This window comes from Poeciliopsis prolifica, unplaced genomic scaffold (assembly GCF_027474105.1).
Source record: "Poeciliopsis prolifica strain line A6 unplaced genomic scaffold, Auburn_PproV2 SCAFFOLD048, whole genome shotgun sequence".
Lineage (NCBI taxonomy): Eukaryota > Metazoa > Chordata > Actinopteri > Cyprinodontiformes > Poeciliidae > Poeciliopsis > Poeciliopsis prolifica.
In genome coordinates, this window is record NW_026562423.1 from 2,709,851 (window position 1) to 2,734,556 (window position 24,706).

General features: G+C 40.9%; 1 protein-coding gene across 5 annotated transcripts in view; it reads right to left on the minus strand.

Moving 5' to 3' along the window:
* The window catches only part of abcc3 (ATP-binding cassette, sub-family C (CFTR/MRP), member 3), a 50,655-nt gene continuing 25,949 nt past the window's right edge, over positions 1-24,706 (minus strand). The window contains exons 8-31 of one of the 5 annotated variants that reach the window (XM_055057539.1): positions 23,167-23,421; positions 21,389-21,566; positions 20,871-21,032; positions 20,692-20,784; positions 19,793-19,996; positions 18,820-18,966; positions 18,651-18,735; positions 18,377-18,443; positions 18,162-18,288; positions 17,166-17,342; positions 15,859-16,026; positions 15,391-15,574; positions 15,177-15,285; positions 14,912-15,062; positions 13,680-13,887; positions 10,766-11,079; positions 6,723-6,922; positions 5,579-5,705; positions 4,880-4,981; positions 3,833-3,979; positions 3,594-3,752; positions 3,098-3,264; positions 2,817-3,011; positions 1-841 (exon numbers count right to left, since the gene is read on the minus strand). In XM_055057539.1, the coding sequence (XP_054913514.1) occupies positions 730-841; positions 2,817-3,011; positions 3,098-3,264; positions 3,594-3,752; positions 3,833-3,979; positions 4,880-4,981; positions 5,579-5,705; positions 6,723-6,922; positions 10,766-11,079; positions 13,680-13,887; positions 14,912-15,062; positions 15,177-15,285; positions 15,391-15,574; positions 15,859-16,026; positions 17,166-17,342; positions 18,162-18,288; positions 18,377-18,443; positions 18,651-18,735; positions 18,820-18,966; positions 19,793-19,996; positions 20,692-20,784; positions 20,871-21,032; positions 21,389-21,566; positions 23,167-23,421 (3,838 nt within the window). In that variant the 3' untranslated portion in view covers positions 1-729. Of the gene's footprint in view, positions 842-2,816; positions 3,012-3,097; positions 3,265-3,593; positions 3,753-3,832; positions 3,980-4,879; positions 4,982-5,578; positions 5,706-6,722; positions 6,923-10,765; positions 11,080-13,015; positions 13,327-13,679; positions 13,888-14,911; positions 15,063-15,176; positions 15,286-15,390; positions 15,575-15,858; positions 16,027-17,165; positions 17,343-18,161; positions 18,289-18,376; positions 18,444-18,650; positions 18,736-18,819; positions 18,967-19,792; positions 19,997-20,691; positions 20,785-20,870; positions 21,033-21,388; positions 21,567-23,166; positions 23,425-24,706 lie in introns of those variants that run through there. The other 4 variants (XM_055057541.1, XM_055057537.1, XM_055057538.1 and 1 more) reach the window with 4 other exon arrangements.

Consider the following 24,706-nt stretch of genomic DNA (forward strand, 5'->3'; position numbering starts at 1 on the left):
TTATTCTTCCATTGTTTTTTAATAAAGGCATATTATTATTATTATTTATTTTCATATTTTGGTGGTATAGAATTCAAGTTTTTATAGATTTGGTTCACAGAAGAATCACACATAATTGAAGCATCCCTAGATGATACAAATCTCAAAAGTAGTTTAAATAAAGGTACAGTACAAAAATAACGTGGGTTTTTATCACAAAAGTGAAGTCTTTTTTTCATTTTTTTGTCTCTCGTGAGGACGGTACAGTGGCACAGTCTTCTTCTTTGTATAGTAAAATAAAAATTGCTCCTTGTTAGCTGTTTTGCAGCAATGAGCCAAGTTAAAATATGATACATTCACTGGCTTATCACACTGACAGAAGGCACGAAGGAGCAGGCTTGGGTCAAGCAGCATCTGTGTGTATGGCTTTTCTTTCCTGTTTATGTGACAGGACAGCTGGAAGAGTGGCTGCAGGTGTTAACAACCACTCCATAAAAAACAAACAAAAAAAAAAAAAAGACCTGATGTGTCTTCTGATGAGAACTCAAACTTTTCCCCCCCTTAAGTGCGATTTGACCCAAGCCTGCAAAATGAGTTCAGGCTTCATTCGAAACGAGCAGAAAGTGCTCCTAAATGAAAACATAAACACAGTCACGTCATGTAGTAAGTCCACGTAAGAACGAAGCGACGAACAGCTCGGCTGCCAGGTTTAAAGCCCAGAGTCGGGCTGTGATGAGCTGAGCTGATCCTCTACTGCGCCAGTCCTGCGTCTTTAGCCATGCCGTAGAAGATTCCTCTCTTCGATATGAGGTTTGCGGGCGTGTCAAACTCTGCTATCTGTCCCTTGTCCAACACCAGCACTCTGGAACGAGAGAGAACAAAAGTTACTGAACGTCTGTGTCTGTTCTTTACTAACCGCTAAAATACCCTCGCTAGCGAGCTAGCTTTTTTGCGTGTATGTGTAAGTGCAAATTTATTGTGAGCCGTCAGTCATTCCCCTGGATTACGGCTGGACGACACGGATGGAAAACGTGTCACAATATAAGTGTTTCATGTCAGTCGATATCGATAACTATTGATTTGGTTTTTATTTTGATGGCGTAAACATCTGAAATGCTGCCAAGCTGGTGGCTTTCCACTTTTATTCTCAGTCTTCACTCCCCTCCGTTGTGTCTTAAGCAGTTGTGAGGCACAGTGGCAAAACCTGAAACTGTTGCTGCGCAAATTACTCAAAAGGTTGAGTGAGCTGATGCCGCCAACCTTGCTTCGCTCACCGTGAGGTTGAGCAGCGAAAGTTCAGTGAATATCCTATATAGTAAATATATCAAATGTTTTTTCTATTGATATTGATCATGTTTCTATCACAAAATATAAATTATTAAATATATATAACACATATACATATGTTATATGTGTATAACATATAAAATTGTTTTGGGTAAACAATACATTACCCAAAATATATTGTTTTTTCAGTCTAAATTTTAATTGAAGGTTGCATTAAAAATGTCTTACAGTCCTAAGTTTGAGTTGCTACCATCTAGCGTTAGCCTCAATTGCCTCTTGAACGCAACGAAGAAGGTTAACTTTTTGTAGACTGAAAATGGCATCTATGAGAATATACGAGATGAACTAAACCTGCCACGACAAAATTTCAGCCCTTAATTTAAAAAAAAAAAACTTCTTTAGGACGTGTGGCACCCTGACTAACACACCATGGAGAGACGGGCTTCCTTGGTTTAGTTACCAAGGGGAAATCTTAAACTGTATGCCAGACTCATATTTTGATCTTTAAGAATTAGTAAGTCTGGGCATAATAATGTTTCTGCTTTACAAGTAGACCATCTACTTTGTGTTGGTCTATCAGCTCATGGTCTCCAGGTTCAGTCCTGCAGCTTTTACAGCTTTTCTCTGCTTCAACAACCAGGTCATCAGCAGGACTCTGGAGAACCTGACTGCTTACTGAGCAGGTAATACAGCTATTTGATTTAAACGTGTTGGTCTATCACGCAAAATGCTAATAAAATGTGATCATAGCTTGTCAAAATGTGGGAATAGTTCCTGTTCTGGTCTTTGAAAGTGTTTAGTCAGAACACAGGGACAACAACACCATACGTTGTTGTCCCTGCTGCCACTTTCTCAGAATAATAGCAGTGAGGGACAATGATCTACAGACATCAGTCTCCATCAGGCTTAACCATAAACATCAACGGTTTCGTTTACTATGAGTCCTGCTTCCTGTTACCCAACGAGGACCCAGCTGCCACCGGCTCTGTTCCCAACGATCCACTCGATTCCCCAAGATGGATGTTGGCAGCAAAATGTGAGAGATGTAATGAAAGCCGGATTCGAACAGCTGATCTTTATGTGTTGGCAACGGCCATTACAGAGGCATTAAAGGATCATTCAGAGGACAGAGGATATTGTGATCAATAATTCACGTTAATGTATGACAAAGTGTTGACATAGTCTATAAAAGCTTTCATTGTACAGTGACGTCAGAAGGCTGTAGCTTAGGAACAGACGGGGACTCTGATCTGTGTCTCCACTTCGTGTTTTTTCATCGTCAGTCGCTCATTGAATCGTCTTTTTCTGATCCAAAGTCTTGAAAAAATAGATTTTATTGTAATTTTTCTGTGAGAAGTAGGGCTGGGCAATTAATCGATTTGATCAATTATAATCGCGTGTTCTGCCTTTGAAGATGATTTTTGGTAAATCTGTGTCAGTAAAACATTTGAAAACTTTTGTTTTTATATTAAATTGTAATAAAATACATTCAAGGTGAGAAGATGTGGGGGGAATAAAGGCTGCTGTTTGTAAATCTGCCCTTGTCTGACCTTGTGTAGTCCATAATAGTGTTAAGTCTGTGTGCGATGGTGAAGACGGTGCAGTCTTCGAACTGAGTGCGGATGGTGGACTGGATGAGGTCGTCCGTCTCCAGGTCGATAGCAGCCGTCGCTTCGTCCAGGACGAGGATCCTGGTTTTCCTCAGCAGAGCACGAGCCAGACACACCAGCTGCCTCTGGCCCACGCTGCAGATCACAGACCAGCAGATGGTCAGCAACAAAAACCCGACACGCATCTGTGCAGTGGCTACTTTTCTGTCTGCTAAGAGCACCTGAGGTTCTCTCCTCCCTCCGAACACTCCAGCTCCAGCTTTGCCGGCTGGTTGCTGACGAACTTGTGGAGGTGCGAGTGCTCCAGGGATTTCCACACGTCCTCGTCGCTGTACTTCTCAAATGGATCCAGGTTCATCCGCAGAGTCCCCGAGAAGAGCACAGGCTCCTGGGGGAGAGACAGACACTGGCTTGTTACAGACAACAAAGATGGAAAATCTTAAAAGATAGCAAAAAAAAAAAAAGAAAATTAGGCGCGTTTCCATCTGATGGTTTGAATAATTTTTTTTTAAACAATTTACGCCTATGGCTGCCCTGCCCCTTGGCCTCACACACATTTCCAAATGATGCTCACGCACCTCTTCATTTTTTCAACTTTTAACATCGTCAACACAAAGACATGGTGGAGGAAACCCTGTTTTCTTACGCGATACTTCAAAAAGCGCATCACAAACCGTTGACAGAAACACGGCTACTGTGCAGTGACGGGGTTTGTACCTGAGGAATGATGGTGAGTTTGGACCGCAGGTCATGCAGGCCGATCTCCGATATCCTCACGCCGTCAATGGTGATCTCCCCTCCGGCGGCTTCGAGCAGCCGGAAGAGGCAGAGCGTCATGGAGGACTTCCCAGCTCCAGTGCGACCCACGATACCGATCTGCTCAGAAGCAACCCGCGCCGTTACCTTTTCCGTGCCTGATCAAAAATCCATCTCAATTTAAAAAAAACTGTCACTACCTTCTCTCCTCCCTTGACTCTGAGCGTGATGTTCCTCAGGACGAGGTCCAGACCCTCACGGTACCGAACGCTGTACTCGTTGAACTCCACGTTGCCCTCCGTGGGCCACTCCGTAGGGGGCTTCTTGTCCTCCACCTCCCACGGGGCCTAGAAGAGAGAGCACACCTTTTTCTGACAGGAACACTTGCTGGTAACTTTTATTGGAAGGGACATTTTGTTTTTGTATTTCTCTTTTAAACCAAAGCGTTTCTTCACGCGTAGTGAACGGAGGGAGCTGTGCTGTTAAAGTACAGAGTGTACAAAACGCCGTGTTTGTGTTGGGCAGCAGACGGGGGGCTTGTTGGAAGCAGGTAATGTAACATTTCTGGATCTAGTTACGGTTTATAGGTGCTGCGCAGCTCTAGCTGAGCAGCACAGCAGCTTTATGAAATGTAGCTGAATTCCTGCGTTTTTCAGTCTAGCACGGAGTCGGTCTGGAGGTGTGTGTGTGTGTGTGTGTGTGTGTGTGTGTGTGTGTGTGTGTGTGTGTGTGTGTGTGTGTGGGTGTGTGTGTGAGGGCGGGCGGCATCACTGATTTAAAAGCAAACACATGCTCAGCCCTGCATGAGCTTCTGTGGAACATGATAAACAAGCATTGCTGCTAAAGAAATTTTAAACACAAAATAATGATGCCGCTAACAATTATTTTCACAGCGATTACTATGACGATTAATCGAATAGGAACAAATTGGTAAATTCTGCAGCTTATTTTATGTATTAGAACAACAAAATTCCCTTTTCAGATAACAAAAATAAACATTATATTGCCTAAAATGCAATAACAGCCTTTCATTAGAGAACATATTTACAAAGAAGGTTTTTCATCTTAAATGTTTTTCATATTTTGTAACCTTTTTGGCTTAATTACCGCTCTAAACTGTGTTTTCTTTCAGCAAATGGCCTATTTAAGAGTCTTTATACTCCACTTAATGATTATTTGTTGCACAAATAAGTTGACGATTATTCCAATAATCGATGAATTGTTTTAACTGAGGGTGCTCCACATACCTCAGTCTTGGTTTCGGAGTATTCCTTCACTCTCTCCACCGCTACTATGTTGTTCTCCAGGTCGGAGGTCATCCGCACCATCCAGTTCAGAGACATGGTCACCTGTTCAAATAATCCTGATTTTAAAAGTCGCCACATGGTAAAATCCACTGACCAAGTTATGAGTAGCTGTGCAGTAATTTAAATAACACTAAAAAATCTTCAAATATTGTATAAAGATGAAGTTAAGACACGACTATTTGGTACCAACATGTAGCCACCTTCCATGAATACAATCTATTCTTTTTTGAGGTGGTTTCAGAAAAGAGGCCCTTATTCTCCTAAATCCTGCCCTGGAAGTTGAAAAGCACCACCACAGCATGACACTGTCACCACCATGTTTCAGCCTAAAGCTGCTGTGCGTAGGGGGATGTTTTCCTCCAAATATGGCCAAAAACTCATATTGTTGAACAGGACCCGATTTCTTTTAATAATAACTTTCCTTTTGTCTCTCTGCCATAACTTTCACTTCACTAATTAGATGACTTCTGAAGACATGTGCTTTCTCTGGATTTTATCTGCAGGCATTAAAATGAAGGCGCACATCACACATTTCATACACTGTGTCAGTGTCAAAATGTGAACGAGTTTGAGTGGAAAAGGCGCCGAAAGTGCAGCACATGCAGTAAAAAGTTGCTCATATCACATGAGTTTCGTCACCTGGAGCGCGTATGACACGGACAGGCCCACGAGGCCCGGGCTCAGAGTCTCCTTTCCCATCACAGCGAACAGAGCGGCAAACAACACGATGCAGTTCCCGATGAACTCGATACGAACTCCGAGCCACCTGTGGGACAAAGGGGCTTCCAGTTAGAAACCGTCCCCATTCATGCTGGCATTATGCAAACACTGTGTGCCAGGATGAAAAGATAGCAATATTCTAACTCGTGTGGCCAGAGAGGTGATGGTGAAAAGAAATAATTACATCATCGAGTAGAAATGATTGTTATCTTGCAACTTGTTAGCACTTGAAAAGAGATGACCTGAAACAGAACTTTGATTCTGTTTTTCATTTAACTGATACAACATAACTCTAAATTTCTAATCAACTTCTAAATAGCAAAGTAACTTTACAGACCATCAACGTTTCCACTGACAGGGTTTTGGAAAATGTTAACATGTTTGGAATTTGGTGCCAGAACCGCGCTCAAATAAAGTCTCCACCCTGTTAATTCCCACTTTATTTTCTTACTGTTAATTATTCATTTCTTTACTAATAATTAATATTTGCTTTGTGAATTAGAGACTGAGAAAACAGTGGGAACGAAAACAGGCAAAAACGGTTCTGTGAAGTCAGATGTTGGGTTGGTTACGTACAAAGGCCCACAAAGTTATTGTTTTTTTTTATCTTCAAACAAATTGTAAATTGAATCCATCTAACAACATAAACTAGTTTTTGGATTTCTTAAACTATATTCCTCATTAGCCAGATTCTTCTTTTACAAACAGACATGGTATCCCTACCTGTCTAAAATGAATGCTGAACGATTAATCAATTTCTAAATTGGTCGCGATTTATACAATTAATAATTTCAACCCTACATCATATTAAACCCCATAAATTAAAAAGAAAATGTTGAATGAATTCATATCTATTCGAAGATAGGCGAGCAAATATCTTTGGCAACACAGTGTAAAACAGAAACCTTGCTCTTTTTTAGTGTTGTGGGGATGAAAACGCCATGACTTCACTCAGCTGTTGGAGCTGAGCTAAAGTTACTTGGTCAAATATTCATTTTCTACAAGCGTTTCCTCGCAGAACAAGGTAGTTGGTGTTTTCTGACTAAACCGGAAGGGGACTTACCTGTTGGACACTATACCAGGGTAGTAACTCTTTTGGTTCTCGTCCACCTTCGTATCGCTCATCAGAACGAAGGCAGCGTGTCTGTCGTAGGCTCGGATTACGCTAGAGCCGGTGACTGTCTCAGAGAAATGGGAGTAAATGGGAGAGCGGCTAACCGACTCCAGGCGCTTCAGCTGCCGCGACGTGGCAACGTAAAATCTCTGCAGGCGTCGAGGAAGGAGAGAGACAAACACGGCGTTACAACCTGACGAGACCTTCACACTTGTTTAGAAATTACAGAAAGACAAAAATGCACAAAGATGAGTTCAAACACACACACACACATACACACAAACATGCGCACAAATAATAATATTAGTAAAAGCAGCTAAAAAAAAAAAAAAAAAAAGAACAAAACACCTGCAGAGTTGTTTGATATTCTGGGTTTCAGATTTTTGATCATGTGCCAATCGCCATCAGCTCTCAAGCAGCATGCTGACCTCAGGAATGCTGTGCGCTCTCTGCGCCGCGGCATGTAAACACTTTAATGAATTCACCGCAACGCTGCCGGATTGTAATGTTGCAACAACTCAGCACCAGTGGAGTGGAGCTGCTGGTGTTTTGTTTTTTATTACAGATGCAGCATATTGTGTTAAAAAATAAATCACATTTATAGTCTTGTGAAGGGGATTCATTATAAAGTGTTAGGAGCCTAGAAGCCTTTGGTATCGACAGAACGTCCTCGGTTTGTTTCCCAGATCAGTTCAGGGAAGGAGGGGGTAAAAAAACAAAACAAAACCGAAGAAGAAACAAAGAGTCATGCAGCAAAGAGCAGACCATGCAGGGTGGATGTTATGAAAAAGCAGCAGGACAGAAATTACCCTGTTATTACTGACTTGGCTCATTTGGAGGTCCAGGTAGAATCACAACATGAACACACACAGAGTCTTCCTTCGATACCCACCAACACTGAAGCCCAGTGCGTAAATACTTTGTAAAAGGACTCTAACCCGCGACGTCCTTCACTTTTTGTTCCCGAACTTGAACGAATCGTAGGGATTTTATGTCGCAGACCAACAAGTGGGGTACAAAATTTGATTTTCAAAGATTTTTTTCATCCTCCTTATGAAAATCTGTAAAGTGTGGCATACATTTGCATTCAGGCCTTTTAGTCTGACACCAGCACAAATGAAACTAACAAATAAATGTCAGAATACAGCAAATCCAAGGATTTAGTACCACTTTTTGTACCATAATCAAGTAACTACGTTAACTTCAGCTGTTAAAAGAAATGCAATATAAATACAATTTGAAATAAATTTGACCATGTAGTTTAATGTCTTAAAACTAGGAATCAGTCTCCTGATCTTTTTGAAGCGCTGCCTTCAGGAAGCCATCACAACATTGACAATGTTTTTACCAGCGTTGCTCTGAGAAGTAGCTTGTATGATGAGCTCTGCAGGTGTTAGCTAATTGCTACTGGCTAGTCTGAAGGAGCTGACTGGGAAGTAGTGTGGAGGGATGCTTTGTGAGTCAGTAGCTCGGAGGACATGCACCATGAAGGCGGTGCTAGATCTGACCAAGCATTTTGCTATGCGAACGGTTGCTAGGTGGTCAAAAGATTTCTCAAGCAGGCATAAAATAATCAATCAATCAATCAATCAACACTCCAAGTAAGTTTTTGATAAGAGAATAACATTGTATCTTGATGTAAACCTCAAAAAAGTCAATTTTTGATTCAACGCCATTCACATTTTTCTTCCATTTGCTTGTACTTTCTGTTGGTCTGTCAAATAAAATCCCCCAAAAACTGACTAAAGTTTGTGCTGGGAAAGTATCAAAAACAACAAAAGGAGCATAAACACTTTTGCAAGCCACTCTTAAATATTCCTAAACCAAGCCCATGATGTAACCACTTATGCCCAGTTTTCTTTCCGATTGTCAATAAAATGCATCAATGAGCTCCAATCCCTTGGTTAGTAACCAGCAATTTAAGACAGTTGTACAAAGCGCTAAGTAGCAGCTGTTTTTTTTACATTATTCATTTTTTATTTGGAAATCGCTCAATAAAAACGTGATTACTGCGAGGATAAATGTTTCACACACAGAATGTTGTTCTTTTTCAACAACAACGACTTGTTAGGCTGATTCAGTCACCTTGGGGACATTTTTAAGTAATATTTAGCTAGCACCATTATATTACAACAAATATTGTGAAAAGATGTGTAACTTCTAAGATAATTGCCAAGCTGGCGGTTAAATTAGTCTCAGGTAACGGTGACACGGGTAAATATCTTCATATCTTCAAGATTGTGAGGTGTTTAAGTGAAGCAGAGAAGCAATTCTGCTGGGTTGAAAGTGTAGAGAAATATATGTAATATATGTAAATATTGGTTATATATTGGCCTTAGCAGCAATATCAATTTTGGATATCAACACTAGCCCAAATTTTAATATCAGTCCATCCCTTCATTTAACCTACCAAAGCTCTCAGAAATTATACTACAAGTTTTGTTTGTGAGCATAAAGTTTCTCTGGTAAGAAAATCTAATGTTATACTATGATTTCTGCCTTTTGTGAGCCTTTTGTTGACCTTTGTGATATAGATTTTGATTGAAATGACAGAATGTGTCCTTTGAATACTCTTTTTGCTGCTACATCACTTTAGCAGTTAAATCCCCCCAAGTTATCTGTGTGGGACTTTCAGCTGTTGCCATTCATTAGCACCGGATGTCTTGCTAATGATGGCATAAAAGAGGCTATGCTGCATCATTGGCAGAAACAGGAGTTTATTTATAGTCTTCTGAATCACAAATTTACTCAAAAATGGTCATTCACTTCTGGGAAATTACAAACAGATTGGGTTGACCAGAATGGTTTTAACTTCCTGTCCAGAAAGGATTTGTCTACTTTTCTCAAAAAACATTTTTCATAAATTCCTCCTTCTTACTGGACAAATGACCATACAATTATTTGAGCTATAGACTGGAGTTTTTTCTATTACTACTTTTTTGGGTCTCCGTTCTGTTAAACTTGATACTCTATAGTTGGGTATTTCAAACCTAATGTCATCAAAGTAAATACAACTACGGTAAGCTCAAACTTAGGCCTACTTTACATTTAGCCGAATATCTACATTTTTATGAATCTTGGCCTGTCATCCAAACAAAAACTCTGTTTCATATTCAATAAAAACGATTACGCTTAAAAAAGTGGAGATTTAACCAAAAAAACTGTGTTTAAATGCGAGCATAGAAAGACTGAGATTTAGACATAATTCCTAATGAACACTGTCTGGTGTCTCATTAACTTTACATTTTAACGCACTATTTAAAAGTTGGAACCTGTAAAACCTACACATCTGTTTACACAAACGAACCTCCTGTCGCCTTGTTTAAGCCCCAACAGGAAGTTGTGGTAGTTTTGAAGCAATCTGATTGGCTGACATAGGTTTTTTAGATTTGTTCTACACTGCCCCCTGCAGGCTTGGCATGTTTAAACCAACGCTCAGGAGTGGATCTGTGCGAGTTCATGTGGACGAAAACTTTTCTGAAACCAATCAAGTGTGCACGAGAAATTTTTAAATGTTGTGACGCGAGTGATTTGTTTATACACCACAACTGGAAAAAAGAAGAAGCTATTATTACGACAATAATAACAGACCTTTGACTTTAGCATTAAAGAGAACAAATTTATTTCTGCCATAAATAAAACCCTGTTTCAAAGAATTCACTGTAGCAAAATTTTAATTTAAATCCAAAATTTCTGATTTTTCAGCTAATGTTTTGCTGCACATCAAATACAATTTGTTGACGTAAACGGTCCAACTGGATTCTGCTACTAGCTAGTGCGCTACCGCTCTAACCTTCGAAGCTACTACACGTTAAGCTGCTCCGACTACAAACCAGCAAAAACAAATCAAACTACAGCCGACCTAAAACACTGCGGCGGCAACGATTACTGCCTCAAACACATACAGCAGTCTATAAACACCACACTTGCTCGGCCACACTCATACCCATGCATGTTGTATTCATGAGTTAGCACACTTGTTTCCTATTTACCTGAACCCACCAATAGAACACCATTAACGGGGCTATGACTATGAGGAACATTGGGGTGAGGGCAGAGCATATGAGCAGCACATTCAGTGTGTACCAGAAAGTGCGCATCCATATGTCAATATTATCGGGGATCTGGGAGTCTATAGCATCCACGTCTTTGCTGAAGCGGTTCAGTAACCGCCCAGTCGGGGTGCTCTCGAAGAAGGCCTGCGGGGCTCGCAGGACCCCCTGCAGCATGTTCCGGTGTGTGAGCTTGGCCGCCCGCAGCATACAGTAGGCCCGGCACAAGAGGCAGTTAACCAAAATGAGCACACCTGCGAGAAGGGGAGGACAACACAACAACACCTGCGTTAAACGGATAAGGATCTGCTCCGACTGTCTGCCGTACACACGTTCAACTTTCTCAGATCAGCACAAAACTATAAACACCCGATTAAGCGAGGGGGGGAAAAAAGTTAAACCTGTATTATTTTTTTTTCATTTGGCACAGCACTTTAGCTTTGTGAGAAAGTGGCATTCTTCACCGTACTGAGGGATTTTTGTGCCTGCAGAAAAACACTATGAATATCAGCTATTTCATCAAGTCAATTTGGCTCGGTCATTATGAATAAAGTGATGTTTGCAGGCAGTGGTTAACTGAGGCAGAAACATTTTATGGTCCACCTGCTCACAGGTATCTTCACAGATATCTGCCAGCGCATAACTAACTAGGTAACAAAGCTAATCCAACATTAAACCAGTGTAATGACAGGTGTGAATTATTAAAAAGAGTGCAACACAAAAGACCAGACATTATCGCACTGAGAAAACATAAAATCTTACTAAGTTATTTTGGTCTTGCTTCTAGTACACTTACAAATAACTCCAAAAAAGAAACTGATGCCATTCAGGCAGCTGCACACTGCAGGTAACATAATGACTGGTTAAAAGCTCTCCGCAGCTCCCCACTTTTTAAAAATATAAACTACTAGGAATTGACACTGACCCTAAAAAAATTTGAAATGTGAATATCTAAAATTCATAGAATATGCAATGATATACAGTGCTTTAGCATGTATCCTTCTTAAAATGTTGTATATCTCATTATATTACAAAGTTAAGTTTTTTTATTATGATTTTTTTAATCATTTGCATAAAATACAAAATATTTGGGAAGTAAAATAAAATTGATAAACTTAGTTTTTTGTTTTTAAGAATCTGAAAACTGTAGGCGAAGCCCACACAGACCGGATCTACGGCGTCTATAAGTATCAATTTTCAAGTTTTGTCACAGGTTTACAGATGGAACTCTGGACTTTGACTGGACCAGTCTAATACTTGATACTCAGTAGCATAATAATTAACGTAGCACAACTATGTGAAACTACCTAAAACTTGAAAATAAACACATCGAAATTTAACAGCACAAAATGTGAAAAGTTCAAGAGGCATGAAAACGTTTGCAAATTATTGTAAAATCCAAAGCAGTACGGGACTTATTGTGTGTTTACATCGATTTAAGAAAAAAAAAGTGTGTCCACAACAAGCCTATGTAAACATGGGAATCCTTCGTTCTTTCTAATCAAAGCAAATCTTTAAAATGTGGCTGGCCTCGTCTAGAAACGTATCCGCTTACAAAATCTTTCAAAACATTGATGCACGGTGGTCTGAAAGGAGGGAAACGAGAGGAACTCTTATCAACCTGGAGCAGCTGTTATTACGCCACGGCAGATCTAAGGTGCTCAAGGTTTCCATGGCGATAACCTAAACATTGCACAACATTGTAGAGATCTTGAGAACGTCACTGATGCAACAGTGATAACCAACCTGGACATCCTAAGAGTAGGAAAAAAAGTGGCCTACTTTAAATTAGGCTGAAATGCATCATCACGGATCCACTAGAGGGCAGTAATGAGCCATTTAGCACAATTTCTACTACTTTTACCCTTAGAAGGATTATGAGACGTGTGTGTTGTGTGTGTGCATGTGAAGAGTGTGTGGCAGCACGCTGCAGGCTGGACAGAATTGTATTGGCTGCAAGGAGAGAGCAAAGTAAATCCAGCAGCAAAGAGGAGTAAAATCAGCAGCAACACGAGGCGCTCATCACATGCTAAGGAAAACAAAAGCCGTAACTGGAAAGTTAGAAGATTTTCCGCGCCAAACATGCAGGCCGCATGCCACTCCAGGAGGAGGAAGAGTCAGACATGAGCGAAGAGGAGGACAGAATGCTTTTATGGCACAGCGGACGGGGGATCGCCTGCCCTAGAGTACCTGGACAAAGACGTAAATGAAAGCCAGGGGGGCAATGACTACGGCGAAAATGGGCGTGCTGCTAATGATGACGATCATGGTGGAAAGGGAAACGAAGAAGGTCCCGAGGAACATGAGCACGGTGGACGGCAGCGCTTCGTCAATCACGTAGATGTCCTTGGAGAAGCGATTGATGATGCGTCCTATAGGTGTGGTGTCAAAGAAAGACTGGGGTGTGTGAAGTTTGTTGTTGAGCAGGTTTGCATGCAGCTTCTTGGCTGCACCGATGTTCCCCATGGCTAGAGTGAAGGAAGAGATCATGACCAGGATACCTGGGGAGGTTTAACCACAGGAGAGGGAGAAGGAATGAAGGTGCGAGGTGGAGACACTGCAAGGTCGCTGGAGTGGAGGAGCGGTAAACGCCAGGTTTCAGATCCAGACTCATCCATGCAAAAACTGCTTTCTGTCAGCATAATGAAATCTCTGCACAAGAAAAACAACAAGCTACCTGCAAATCAAACCACATCAGATTAATTTTCCAGCACCGTGAAGCTGTGTGGGTGGAAGTGACAAACTGTAGAATGAACTCAAAGTGTCTATGCTCAGTCTCAAGACAAAAGAGAAATGAGAAAGGACAAGTTTAACTTTTAAAAGATGCTTCGATAGTCAGTGTCTGGTTTCTTACCTTGTGCAATGCCCAGCGCTGCGTACACCCCCACCCTCATGTTAACGTTTTCCTTAGTCTGATTTGTCAACGAGTCACTGGTCCAATGGCTGAGCCAGATGTTGGCGCCAATGGCGGCGGCGCTCTGGCAGCCGTAGAGCAAGCAAATGATCACCGACAGCACGAGTCCCACTGCCTTTGCGTACTCCAGGAACACTTTGGTTTTTACCTGTGTCAAATTCACAAATGTCAGCGGCAGGGTGGTTTTAGCAGGGTATCTGCAGGTTTAACTAATTCAAGTTCAAGACTTTTTAAGACCATTGTGAATTAGATCTAAGACCTGTATTAGAAAGTAATTGTATAGAAGGTTCATATTTTCTATGTTTTCTGATGATCTCTACTGTTGTAACAACCCCAGTTCAGAATGAACTGATCCTCTTATGGGATGGCGAATGAAGACGAATGTTGTCCAGCCAACTGAAGATGAATTTGAACTTCCCCATAATAGACGCAAAAAAACTTAGCTGGATATACAGCTACGTAATCATAGTATATTAGCAGCTTGTCACCAGTGGCGGCAAACTTCTGCCTGTGAGAAAAGTCCTGCGAGAAAAATAAAAGTATTTAGATAGCTAGCTAAATGTTAGCACACTTTCTTTTCTTTTTTTTAAAGATTCAATTATTTGGCTTGTTATATCTTAATGCTGTCCATGTTAAAAATTTGAAAACATTATTGCGCTTCATAAATTTTGTACTACGCTTTGAATGTCTTAACATTTAATGACTAGTGTTTCAGCTGCTCTCTGCTCAGCTTTTCCCTACAGCTGCCTGGCTCACAGAGCAGAGAACAGTCATCATGAAGGCTAAAAAACTGCTTTGAAGAAATTGTTGCCTTGTAAATTGTTACAAGTCCTACTTGGATAAAGGCAAACATCTATACAGACTGATCAAGTAAAATTGCACTGAACTGCCTGATGGGGTGAGCAAGGCATGCAGTTAAGGACTTCAGGGATCAGGGATATCTCTAATGTAAAGGGCACCTGAACCTTCTATTCATTTTTAATTAACCAGCTTTTTACACAGAAAACTACAGAAGCAAAAGTTGATGAACAAATTGCTTTAAAAAAAATCTACAGAAACAGAATTGTTTTGAAGTGAAATATCAGAGACTTTAAAAGAAAAACTTTCACTTTAGAAGAGCTGATGCAGTTCAAAGTTAGAAAAAACCCCAGAACAGAATATTCGCAACTGACCCGGCCTGTTTCTGCTGTCTCTGCCTGGATGAGTTTCTGGACCTCCTGGGGTTTCTTCTTCTCCTGGGCCTCTTGGTGCTTCTTCTGGCTCTGTCTCCTGACCGAGCGGCACCGGAAGTTCTCGCTGTCTCCTGACAGGATGCTGATCTGTCTGAAAACGACAGAGTGGCCAACAGGTGTAAGTCACAGGACATAAAAACAGAAAGGCTGTTTGAACCCAGCAGGATGCGGTCATGGAGGCTTTACTACTTCTAATTTCTCACACCTCATAAAACTTTTCTTTGCCTCATTAACCGTGGGTTCGTTGTCCACCATGTCGGTGTGGTGGTTGCTAAGGACGTCGTCGGGGAACAACTCATCTTCTATTAACTCTTCTGTGAAACCATTGGGGCAAACAGAAAGAGACAGCGTGAAACCAGCAAACTCAGCTGTTAATGTCAGAAGGGATTGACGGGAAGAGGGAGAAAGTGTTGCTCAACCGGTGGCCTGGTCCTCCTCCACGACGTCTTCCAGAGCGTAGTTCCTGAGAAACTCTGCGAAGGCTCCGTTCTGATTGAGCAGCTCTTGGTAGGAGCCCATCTCTGACACCCGGCCCTCCACCATCACCACGATGTTGTCCACCTGAGGCAGGAAGCTGATGCCGTGCGTGACGAGGATGCGAGTCTTGGAACCAAACAAAGGCAATGAATCAATACCAATAAAAGAAACCCCAACGGACACACCTTTTATTACAAGACCAAGTTCAAAGAAGCTTTCCACACAGATTCCCATCAGAGAAAACAGGTTATCAAAGACCGAGGATTTTGTTTACGACCCAGAATGAGTCATTTACTGATAAAAGCCGACAGCTTCCTCACGGGAAGAGCGATAAGACCCACCTTCCTCACCCGAACGCTGCAGTGATCCCAGTACCTGTGCAGATCGGCGGCGTCAGAGAGTTTCCTCACCTTGCCTTTCAACACGCCCTCTGGGCCGATGAGGTTGTCGAAGATGTGTTTGGACACATGGGCGTCCACGGCGGACAGCGGGTCGTCCAGGAGGTAGACCTCGGCGTCGCTGTACAGAGCTCGAGCCAGGCTGACCCTCTGCCTCTGACCGCCGGAGAGGTTGATGCCCTGCAGAGAGAGGATGGCGTCATCTTCTGTCATCAAAGAAGTTTTTTTCTGTTTTACACGTCATATCATCAAATCAGGAAACAAAATATTAAAAACAAAATATTTTAGATTATGAACACAAGACTTTTTCTAGGGAAGTGCTGCAAATGTATTCATGCATGTAGAATTGTGCACAATTGTGAAGTGCAATGAAAATAGTGATGCTATCGGGTCTTAGTAGACAGACATAAAGATTTAGCCTCTTTTTCATTACATATACCTCACTCAGATCAGCTGTAATCAGAGACCTTTACTCTTCTAAATAAAACCCAATGCCATCATTTGTCTTTAGGACATTATCTAATTCATGTTTGTTGAAGAGTTTAAAGAGAAACGCTACTGTATGAAGCCATAAGATGTTCCTCTTTTTCCTTTGCTTCAGGTCATGTAGGAAAAATGACTTAATGTTTCGGCCAACACGCGTAACCTTGAACACATGGAGGTGGCAGCTTCATGATATGGGGAAGCAGGAACAAACCAGCAAATCAGAAATATTTTAACCCTTCATGACCAAAGTTTCTAATCTGCCTGGATATTTTTGCTTATTTTAATTGTACACAGTTCTTTATGAATGTCATGTGAGTAAATATATTAGCCCATTAAGCCATAACCATTCAAACTTCCAATATCTAGCAAGTTACTTTCCCAATTTTATCACTTATTAAAAGTTTGCCCTTGATACAGCAGGAGTGAAATTAAAGTAATAACCCAATATTGTCTGGAAAGCACAACGTCTCCTCTTTCAGAAACCGTTGGAAATTTTCAAATAGAGCAAAATGTGGCACAAATACAGTTCTGCCAATTTGGCTGGATCGCTAGGGCTCGGTTTGGTCTGGAAGGGTTAAAAAAGCAGAACAATCCAGGAAGAAAACCTGTTGGAGACAACAGAAGACTTATAGTGGACTCAGAGTCCAGACCTTCTTCCAGTTGAGTATCTGTGAATTCATGCCACACTTTTCAGAACTTATTTCAGTATTTGAAAATCATGCATCCTCTTCCTTCCACTTCCTAATTACACACTGCTATGTGTTCAACCAGTAACATAAAACCTCATAAATGTAGAAACATTCAGGAGGTAGGAGTACTTTTTTCTTTTCTACCTTTTCTCCGATCTCTGTCATGTCTCCTCCAGGCAGCACTTCCAGATCTGGCGTCAAGGCGCAGGCGTCCAGAACACGACGGTATTTACACTCGTTGAAGCTCTTCCCAAACAGGATGTTGTCCCGCAGGGTGGCATTTTGTATCCACGCCTGCTGGGGAACGTAAGCCACCGACCCCTGAGAACAGAGTCAGATTTCTATTAGTTCTCCTGTTTTCTTGAGTCCAGACTGTGTGAAATGTTCACATTCTGGCTGCACAAAAGAAATCATTTGCAATTGTTCTACTGTGTCTGCAGTGCAAGCACTTGAAACTTGACACTATAAATCTTAAACCCCGACAATTTATGATCTACAAACTGATGACTTGGAGTAGCTGCTGAACATCAAAGCTGAACTCTCTTTTTGATCTGCCTAATTATTTTTTAATCCGAGTTATAGCTGTCAAAAATGCTGAGCTTTTAGAAAACACTGAACTTTAGCTTAAAAAGGTACAGATTTCTACAGTGAGCTTTTTTTCAGTCATACTTCACTGCTTCAGATCATGAAATAAATTTCAGGAAAAGACAAAGAACCTGAGCAAACAGAAATGTAACTTTTCAAGTGATCATTTTATCAACTAAACCTCTTCATTCTGTCTTGAACGTTCCTAATATTAATTTTTATAACAGAATCCTTGTTTTAAAAATTCCTGCACATAAACTATTCAAACTTGATATTAAGTGTCGATTTTGAGAAGTGTATAAAATGGTGTAACTGTAATGTGTGGGAAAGTGTGAAAGATTTCATCAGAGGCGTGAAATGTTTACTTTGCTGGATTCTTGTGGTCACAGAAATCGTTAAAGTTTTTGTGTCAGTCAAATAAAAACTCTTCAATTTTTACAACAGTGAGTCACATGTACAACCCTCGATGGGAAACGTTGCGGTAGGTTCATCTGCAGTCTCATAAAAAAGGGAGAACCTACTTTACAGGGAAAGAAATTCTCAGTGAAGTCGTACCCGAACAGAAACTTCGCCTTCCACTTTCTCCATGTCGCCAAGCAGCGCGGAGATCAGCGAGGACTTCCCACAGCCGACATGACCCACCACTGCTACCAGGGAGCCCTGGGGCACCATCACGTTGATGCTAGCAATGCACAGCAAACATGTCACAGTTAGAGGAGTAAAAACACAGGACTTGTGAATGGACGTGTCTGTGGCTGAGCGTGGCGTACTTGTCCAGAACAGGTTCATCTTCTTTGGCCCACGTGAATTTCCCGTTCACTACCGAGACGGCGAACTCTGTTGAGTAACAACGGGATAAAAGACTTTCTTTTCAACAACTTTCAACTGATGACAGATGGGAAAGCCTGAGTCATGTCACTGCTCTTTGGGTTCAGAGACACTGGGTGAAAGGTGAGCCGGCTTTGCAGAAGGATTTCCCTTTTGGAAGAAGTCAAAAGAAACCCTGACAACGCCCTTTAAGTAGGGATTGAGCTTTGTTTTTACCTGAGCTGGTCTTTCGGTCCACGGAGTTTGGGTCCAACTCATCGTGACTCAGGAAATTTTGGATTCGCTTCAGCGACACGCTCGCCTGAGAAGCAGAAGAGAGACGTGAAGCTGCAGAAGAAAACGCAGGGAGGGCGAGGAAGAGAAGAAGAAGGGGAAGAAAGGACACCTGTACGAGACCGCTGATCACTTGGGGCAGCATGTTCAGAGGAAATCGAAGGATGTTGAAAAGGGAGAGCGACACAAAGGCCTTCTCTGCGTCCAGCACGTTCTTCTCGTCTACAGTGACGAACACGGCAAAAGTCGTCAAGGCAACCTGGGGACACATGGGTAGCAAGACGTCAAGGCCTGTTATTACACCATGGCAATGCAGCAATTAGCATCATGTAAGCACATTACTTTGCTTGTTATGGAAAACAACACAAAAAACAATAAAAAAGTGCTTAATGCATTGATTTCCGCTTACATTCAAAGATGACATGGGGTCCTTCAGGGCTACATTCTTGGTTACTTTTATTCAGTCTCTATTAGCTACTTCTATCCCATAATGCATACTGTAACTCCTGCCATACATATGCTGCATTAATAGGGATTCCCTATATTAAGTGGCATGCTAAATGTCATTTGTATCCTGTGAAAATTTAAATTGTTTCATGTTTCTAATTAGAAAACTTGAAGAGGGAATAAATTCAAGAGAAATACCGGTAGCTGTTTTTAAGACCTACTAGAAAGAATATAAGTCAGAAAACAGGTATTTTAAAATCACTATAAAATAAAACCAAAACTGACCAAAGTACTGATGCACCCAGAAACAACTCGCTCTCTGATTAAAAATGCCAAAGTTCTCTAAACCAGTTCAACTTGAATTCTGTATATCAAATCTCCTATTTAAGGTACTTATGACATTTTTGGGGGCTCGTCTAGGATTTGGATCAGTCATCAGCTAAATTATTTAACTATACGACATTATCAAGATGCAGCCACTTGGTAAAAGTTCAAAAACGTAATTAAAACAAAGATACATAACTGGAGAGGAAGGTCTCTCAGAAACGACATAAAAATGATTGACAATAAGAGCAATGTGGTCTCTGAGCTTGTTTCAGTTCTTACTACTAGTAAACAGCAAAACATTAACAGCTTACAAGGAAAGGGGCACTGGTCCAGGCCATGGTGGAGAGTGCTCCCAGGTAGGCTGTTTTTCTGAGGACGGTAAGTTCCTTCTGCCGAATAGCCAGGACCTTTTCTTTGAAGGAGTTCTCCCAGGCGTACAGCTTGAGGACTTTGATGCCGTTAAGGATCTCATTCATCAGCTTGATACGAGCGTCCTTGTGCTGCATCTGCTCCACCTGAGGGTGACAAAACGGCATCGTTTTTATTGTGGATGTACAGACCTAGAAATATCCACAAGCTACCTTAAATTTTAAGGTAGATTATAGAGGATTTCATGACACACGGCAAGATTCTACATGTGATTTAGATGTACAATGCACAAACCAACTGATTGGAAACTCAAAAATCCACATTGACCAAAACATTTGCTACCTTGTTCAACTTCAATGGCACAGACATTGCCACTGACTGACGGAAACAAGTTTCATGTAATTTTCTCTATCAGTCAGAAGTTGAAATTAGAGGAATGAGAAAAATAAAAGGCTTTTAAAGGGCGACTCAATCTTCTTCGACCCAGACATGTCATTTGGGCCACAGGGGAGAGACTTTGATCAGATAACAGGAAGGCTGAAAAGAGCACAGCCAAGGACAAGTTTTCTAAATGTCCCTATATCAAAATAAACAGATTTTTTTTTTATCTCAGCAATAAGGCAAGGAACTACATTCCCCAGAGAATCCATATGGAAACTGCTGTGTTAATGTTAGCCTGCGCTGCCCAAGAAGTTAGAACCTGTTTTCTGTTCTGTAGTCTCGAGAACATTGACAATAAACAATTCAGAAATACTGCGTGATAACTACAAAAAGTACTTAAGTTTACCTTTTAAAACAAATAATCAAACTTTAATGAATTTCACAGCTTCCCTCTCTGTACCTGATAGGCGCGCGTCTTCATGGCGATGACGGCATTAAAGGGGATGAGCATGACCATGACAGCCACACCAGCCAGCACAGATGGACCCAGGTTCTGCAAAATAGGAAAGAAACATCAACTTGAACAGTGCTGGGGTTTTTAAATGCGGTTAAATTTCCTATAATGCCTGTGTGGCGTACCTGCCAGAGGAAGTAGAGCGCCAGCATAATTTGCAGAGGAGCAGACCAGAGCATGTTGAGGAAGGTGGTGAGATCCATGAACCTTTGTGCATCGACAGACATCAGATTCACTATTTCTCCCACCGTAGAGGAACGCTTGGCAGCATTCGTTATGACCAGAGACTGAAAAAACAAACAAAAAGTGGTGAGGAAAAATTTATATTTTTAATGCAAAACAATTATTATTAAAACACCTGCTTAGTTCACTCTATTTGACCTTTACATTTTCATTGATGTCTTCAAAGCCAAAGCAGCGCAAATGGAGATTTTTACTCCACAAACCAGCACAAACGCAGCTGAGTTGATTGACACAGTTCTGCATGATTTGAAGAAACATTTACTAATATCTTTAAAATGATAGAGGCACAAATCAGCACAAACGTAGCACAGACATTTGCCACCAATTGTGTTAGATTTGAAGAAAGTGGGGTGGAGAACTGATGTTTGAGAAAGTGACAGCGCGACTGTGGGATGTGTACCTTCCTGTAGATGGCTCCTATGAGCGCGGTTCGGACGTTCATCCCCGTGACGAAGCAGTACTGAAAGTGCCGGTGGAGGATGAGAGTCTGCAGTATGGCTGTGAAGAACATGAGGAAGGCCAGCGTGTAACCCCACCAAACAGGGACATCCTTCTCTTTGGTGAAGGAGATCAACATTCTGGAAAAGTAAAAAAAAAAAAATGAAGTTACAAACAACCGAAGCGTACTTCCAGATTCAACAATCTGTACCTCGTTAACAGTCTGGCGGAGTGATTTCAGGTGTCCTACATCACCCGTTTTTACTGGACTAAATTAAGTTGATCAATTTGTACCAGGGTACAAATTATTATCAACTAAACCTATTTATCATTTTATCTTTTTTCAGTTGATGGAGGCTGCAAAGCTAATAGAAACACCTTTTTCTTTTTAGAACTTTGGCAAAGTGTAATTGATGAAGTCTCAGTTTTGTAATTTTCTTAGATTAATTCTTAGCATTTGAGCGACATGGAGGCACACTTTTCCACATCTGATTTTTTATGTCACATTACAGAAAAATATAAAGATATAAGGGAGATCCTGAATGACCTCCACAAGTCTGGATCTGGAAGCAAAGACTCTTCAAGTCGGCAACAGGTAAAGCAACAAAAGAAAACATTTGTTTTCCTTGTTGTCGTTATTTTAAAAAAAAGAAGTAACTCTGGAAACCCTTACTGACCTAAACCTGAATGAATGTAGTTGAATTTATGTCAGGAAGTGAAAAGATTCTGACTTTTAAACACTGAAAGTAAATATCTTGTTAGGCGACTACCGAAGTAAGCTAGCATGTCAGCTTTCAGCTAACATTTCAGAAAGCCTGAAAAGGTTTTTACAGTAGCATGCAAGTAGATTTTAAACTTAACTATCATTTGTTTAGCTTTGTTAACAGTGCTGTTTTAGCTAATTTTCCTTTGTTTTTTAATAGCTAGCCGACAAGGCACACTGCTCGTCATTTTCATACTTTAAATTCTTCAGGCTGGTTGCAAACCTTCGGCTACTAGCAAAACTAGAGAAACGGGCAAACAACAGCAGCAGGATGCATGTTGCCTGATGAAGATACAATCAAGCCCTTTAGGTCGGCCTGAGTTATTTGAGTTGTTTTAGCGGGTGAGATTTAAAGATCAGACAAAAGATGTGGGTCAGAGAACGTGGGTTAAAAATGAGACAAGTCATCTTGAATTTGTCTGGCATACTTGACTAAACACACCAGCACACTTACAGTTTCATCATGACTTCAGTTTTTATCCATTTTTAGCAGAAGATTTTAGGACATGCAAGTAGAGTGCTGCATTTTGAAAATGTAAAACTAAGACTTGAGGGTGTTTTGAATGTTTTGCCTGTGCTACAAAGAACAGATACGATCAGTATTAGATAAGAATGTTGAGTCATATGATAAAATACATGGAGGGAAGTTTGTTGGTGAACAGCTCCCATATCTTATCTGAGTGAAACTTCGAGATACGACTTTCACAGAACATTTGCCTTAATCAAATTTCCACCCAGGGGCCATTAAGGAAGAGAAAATCTATTTACATCTCGGACAAAGCTAGCACACATTTTTTACTTAGAAGAAAGCAACCCTACTTTGGATAGATGCAAACACAACATGCAAAAAAAAAAAGTGCTGGAAATAGTTGTCTTCAGAACGAGAACAAAGAGGGCTTTGTGTGCTAATGTTTTGCAGCGCGGACAGCGTCCTGACAGAGACTCTAAGCGTTATTTACTTAATTTTTTTTTTTCACCTGAGCAGCTGGGGGTTGACGAAGGTGATGGAATCCTGCAGGAGCTTAAAGCCTGAGCCAATCAGAAAGTAGGGGCCGAACGCTTTGATGAGGGCGCGGAGGAAGGACGGCTGGTGGGGAGCCGCTTTGGGATTGGACAGCAGCACTTCCACTTCCTCCGGGCTGGTTTCGCCCCCCGCAGCTCCTCCTGAGACGTGGTTGGTGGCCAATGGTTGCTGCTTAGCGTACGCCGCCTTGGTGGTCAGATTCTGACCTCTGCTGTTAGAGGAGTAGAAATAATAAAGACACCTAAATGGAAATGTCAAAATAGGCTTCACAGGTCATTAAAATCGCTGTGACACACACGCAAAAAAAAAAAAAAACATGGTTACCTTGGAGTAGAAGACATCTATTTTATGATGAATAGTTTCAACAATTTAAAAAAAATAGAATTAAATCACCCAATGCTTCGACTGTCCTCTAGGTTTTATAATATTCTTTTTCTACTGAAAAGTTAAGATTCCAACCACTTCTCACGTTTTAGGGCAAAATTATAGAATTTTTCCAGTTTAATTATTGATTCTCATTACAAAACAAGTTATAAGCAACACATTGGAGTTTTCTAACTCTGGTAATATCGGTATTTGTGTGCAGTTTGTGTTTTTCTGTTTGCCTTTTTTTTTCCTCTCATTTTTCTGAGTTGGTTGCCCCCACTTTGAAAAAATCACTGCTACAACTGATTGGAAAATAAACTCTTCTTGAACCCATAATTATCCATCACTGACTGATCTGCAATCTTGTGTGTGAAAATGAAACTATTTGAAACATTAAAAAGAAAAACATGGGTTGGTATTTGTAGATAATGACAAATCTAAAGGTGTTTTAGTCATAAAAATGCAGTGAAAAAGAGTATAAAGTATCTAAATAAAGTATCTACTATAACTCTTTTTTACTATTTCATCTCCAATTTCTACATTGTAAAACATTTTTATTAGTTATTTTGTCTCGGGATGAGATGGACACTTTTACCAGCAATCACGTTTCAACACACAGCAGGAGCAAAGCATGAATAATTGTCCCGTCCAGCCAACTGCACTTGTTTAAGTAGTGACCGTTAAATCTCTCAGCAGGACCAGAGGCAGTCAGCTACAATACGGGAAATGAGTCAGCTTTTTAAGGAATATAGTTATTTACATAAATTCAACAAACCTATTCAAACACAAGCTCAGAAAACCCTCCATTTGTCAACTAACCGTCGAGCTTCGGCTGAACGCAAACTGGTTTGTGTGCAGCTCAAAGAAAAAGACCAGCTTTGACAGATCAATTTACGAGTTAATCTCAGTCCAGAATGAAACACACAGGAAAAGAAGTTGTGGCACAGAAAGAAAACGGCCTCCAGGAGGCCAGAGTTCAGCAAACCTGTTATGCAGGTTTTCTTTTCTTTTTTTTTTTAAAGAGTAATAAAAACGTAATGAAATTGTGCTCCAGGGCAAACTACAAATCCAGACCAATTACAGCTGAAAACATGTTGCGCTGTAATTACCCGACCCATTAAATGATT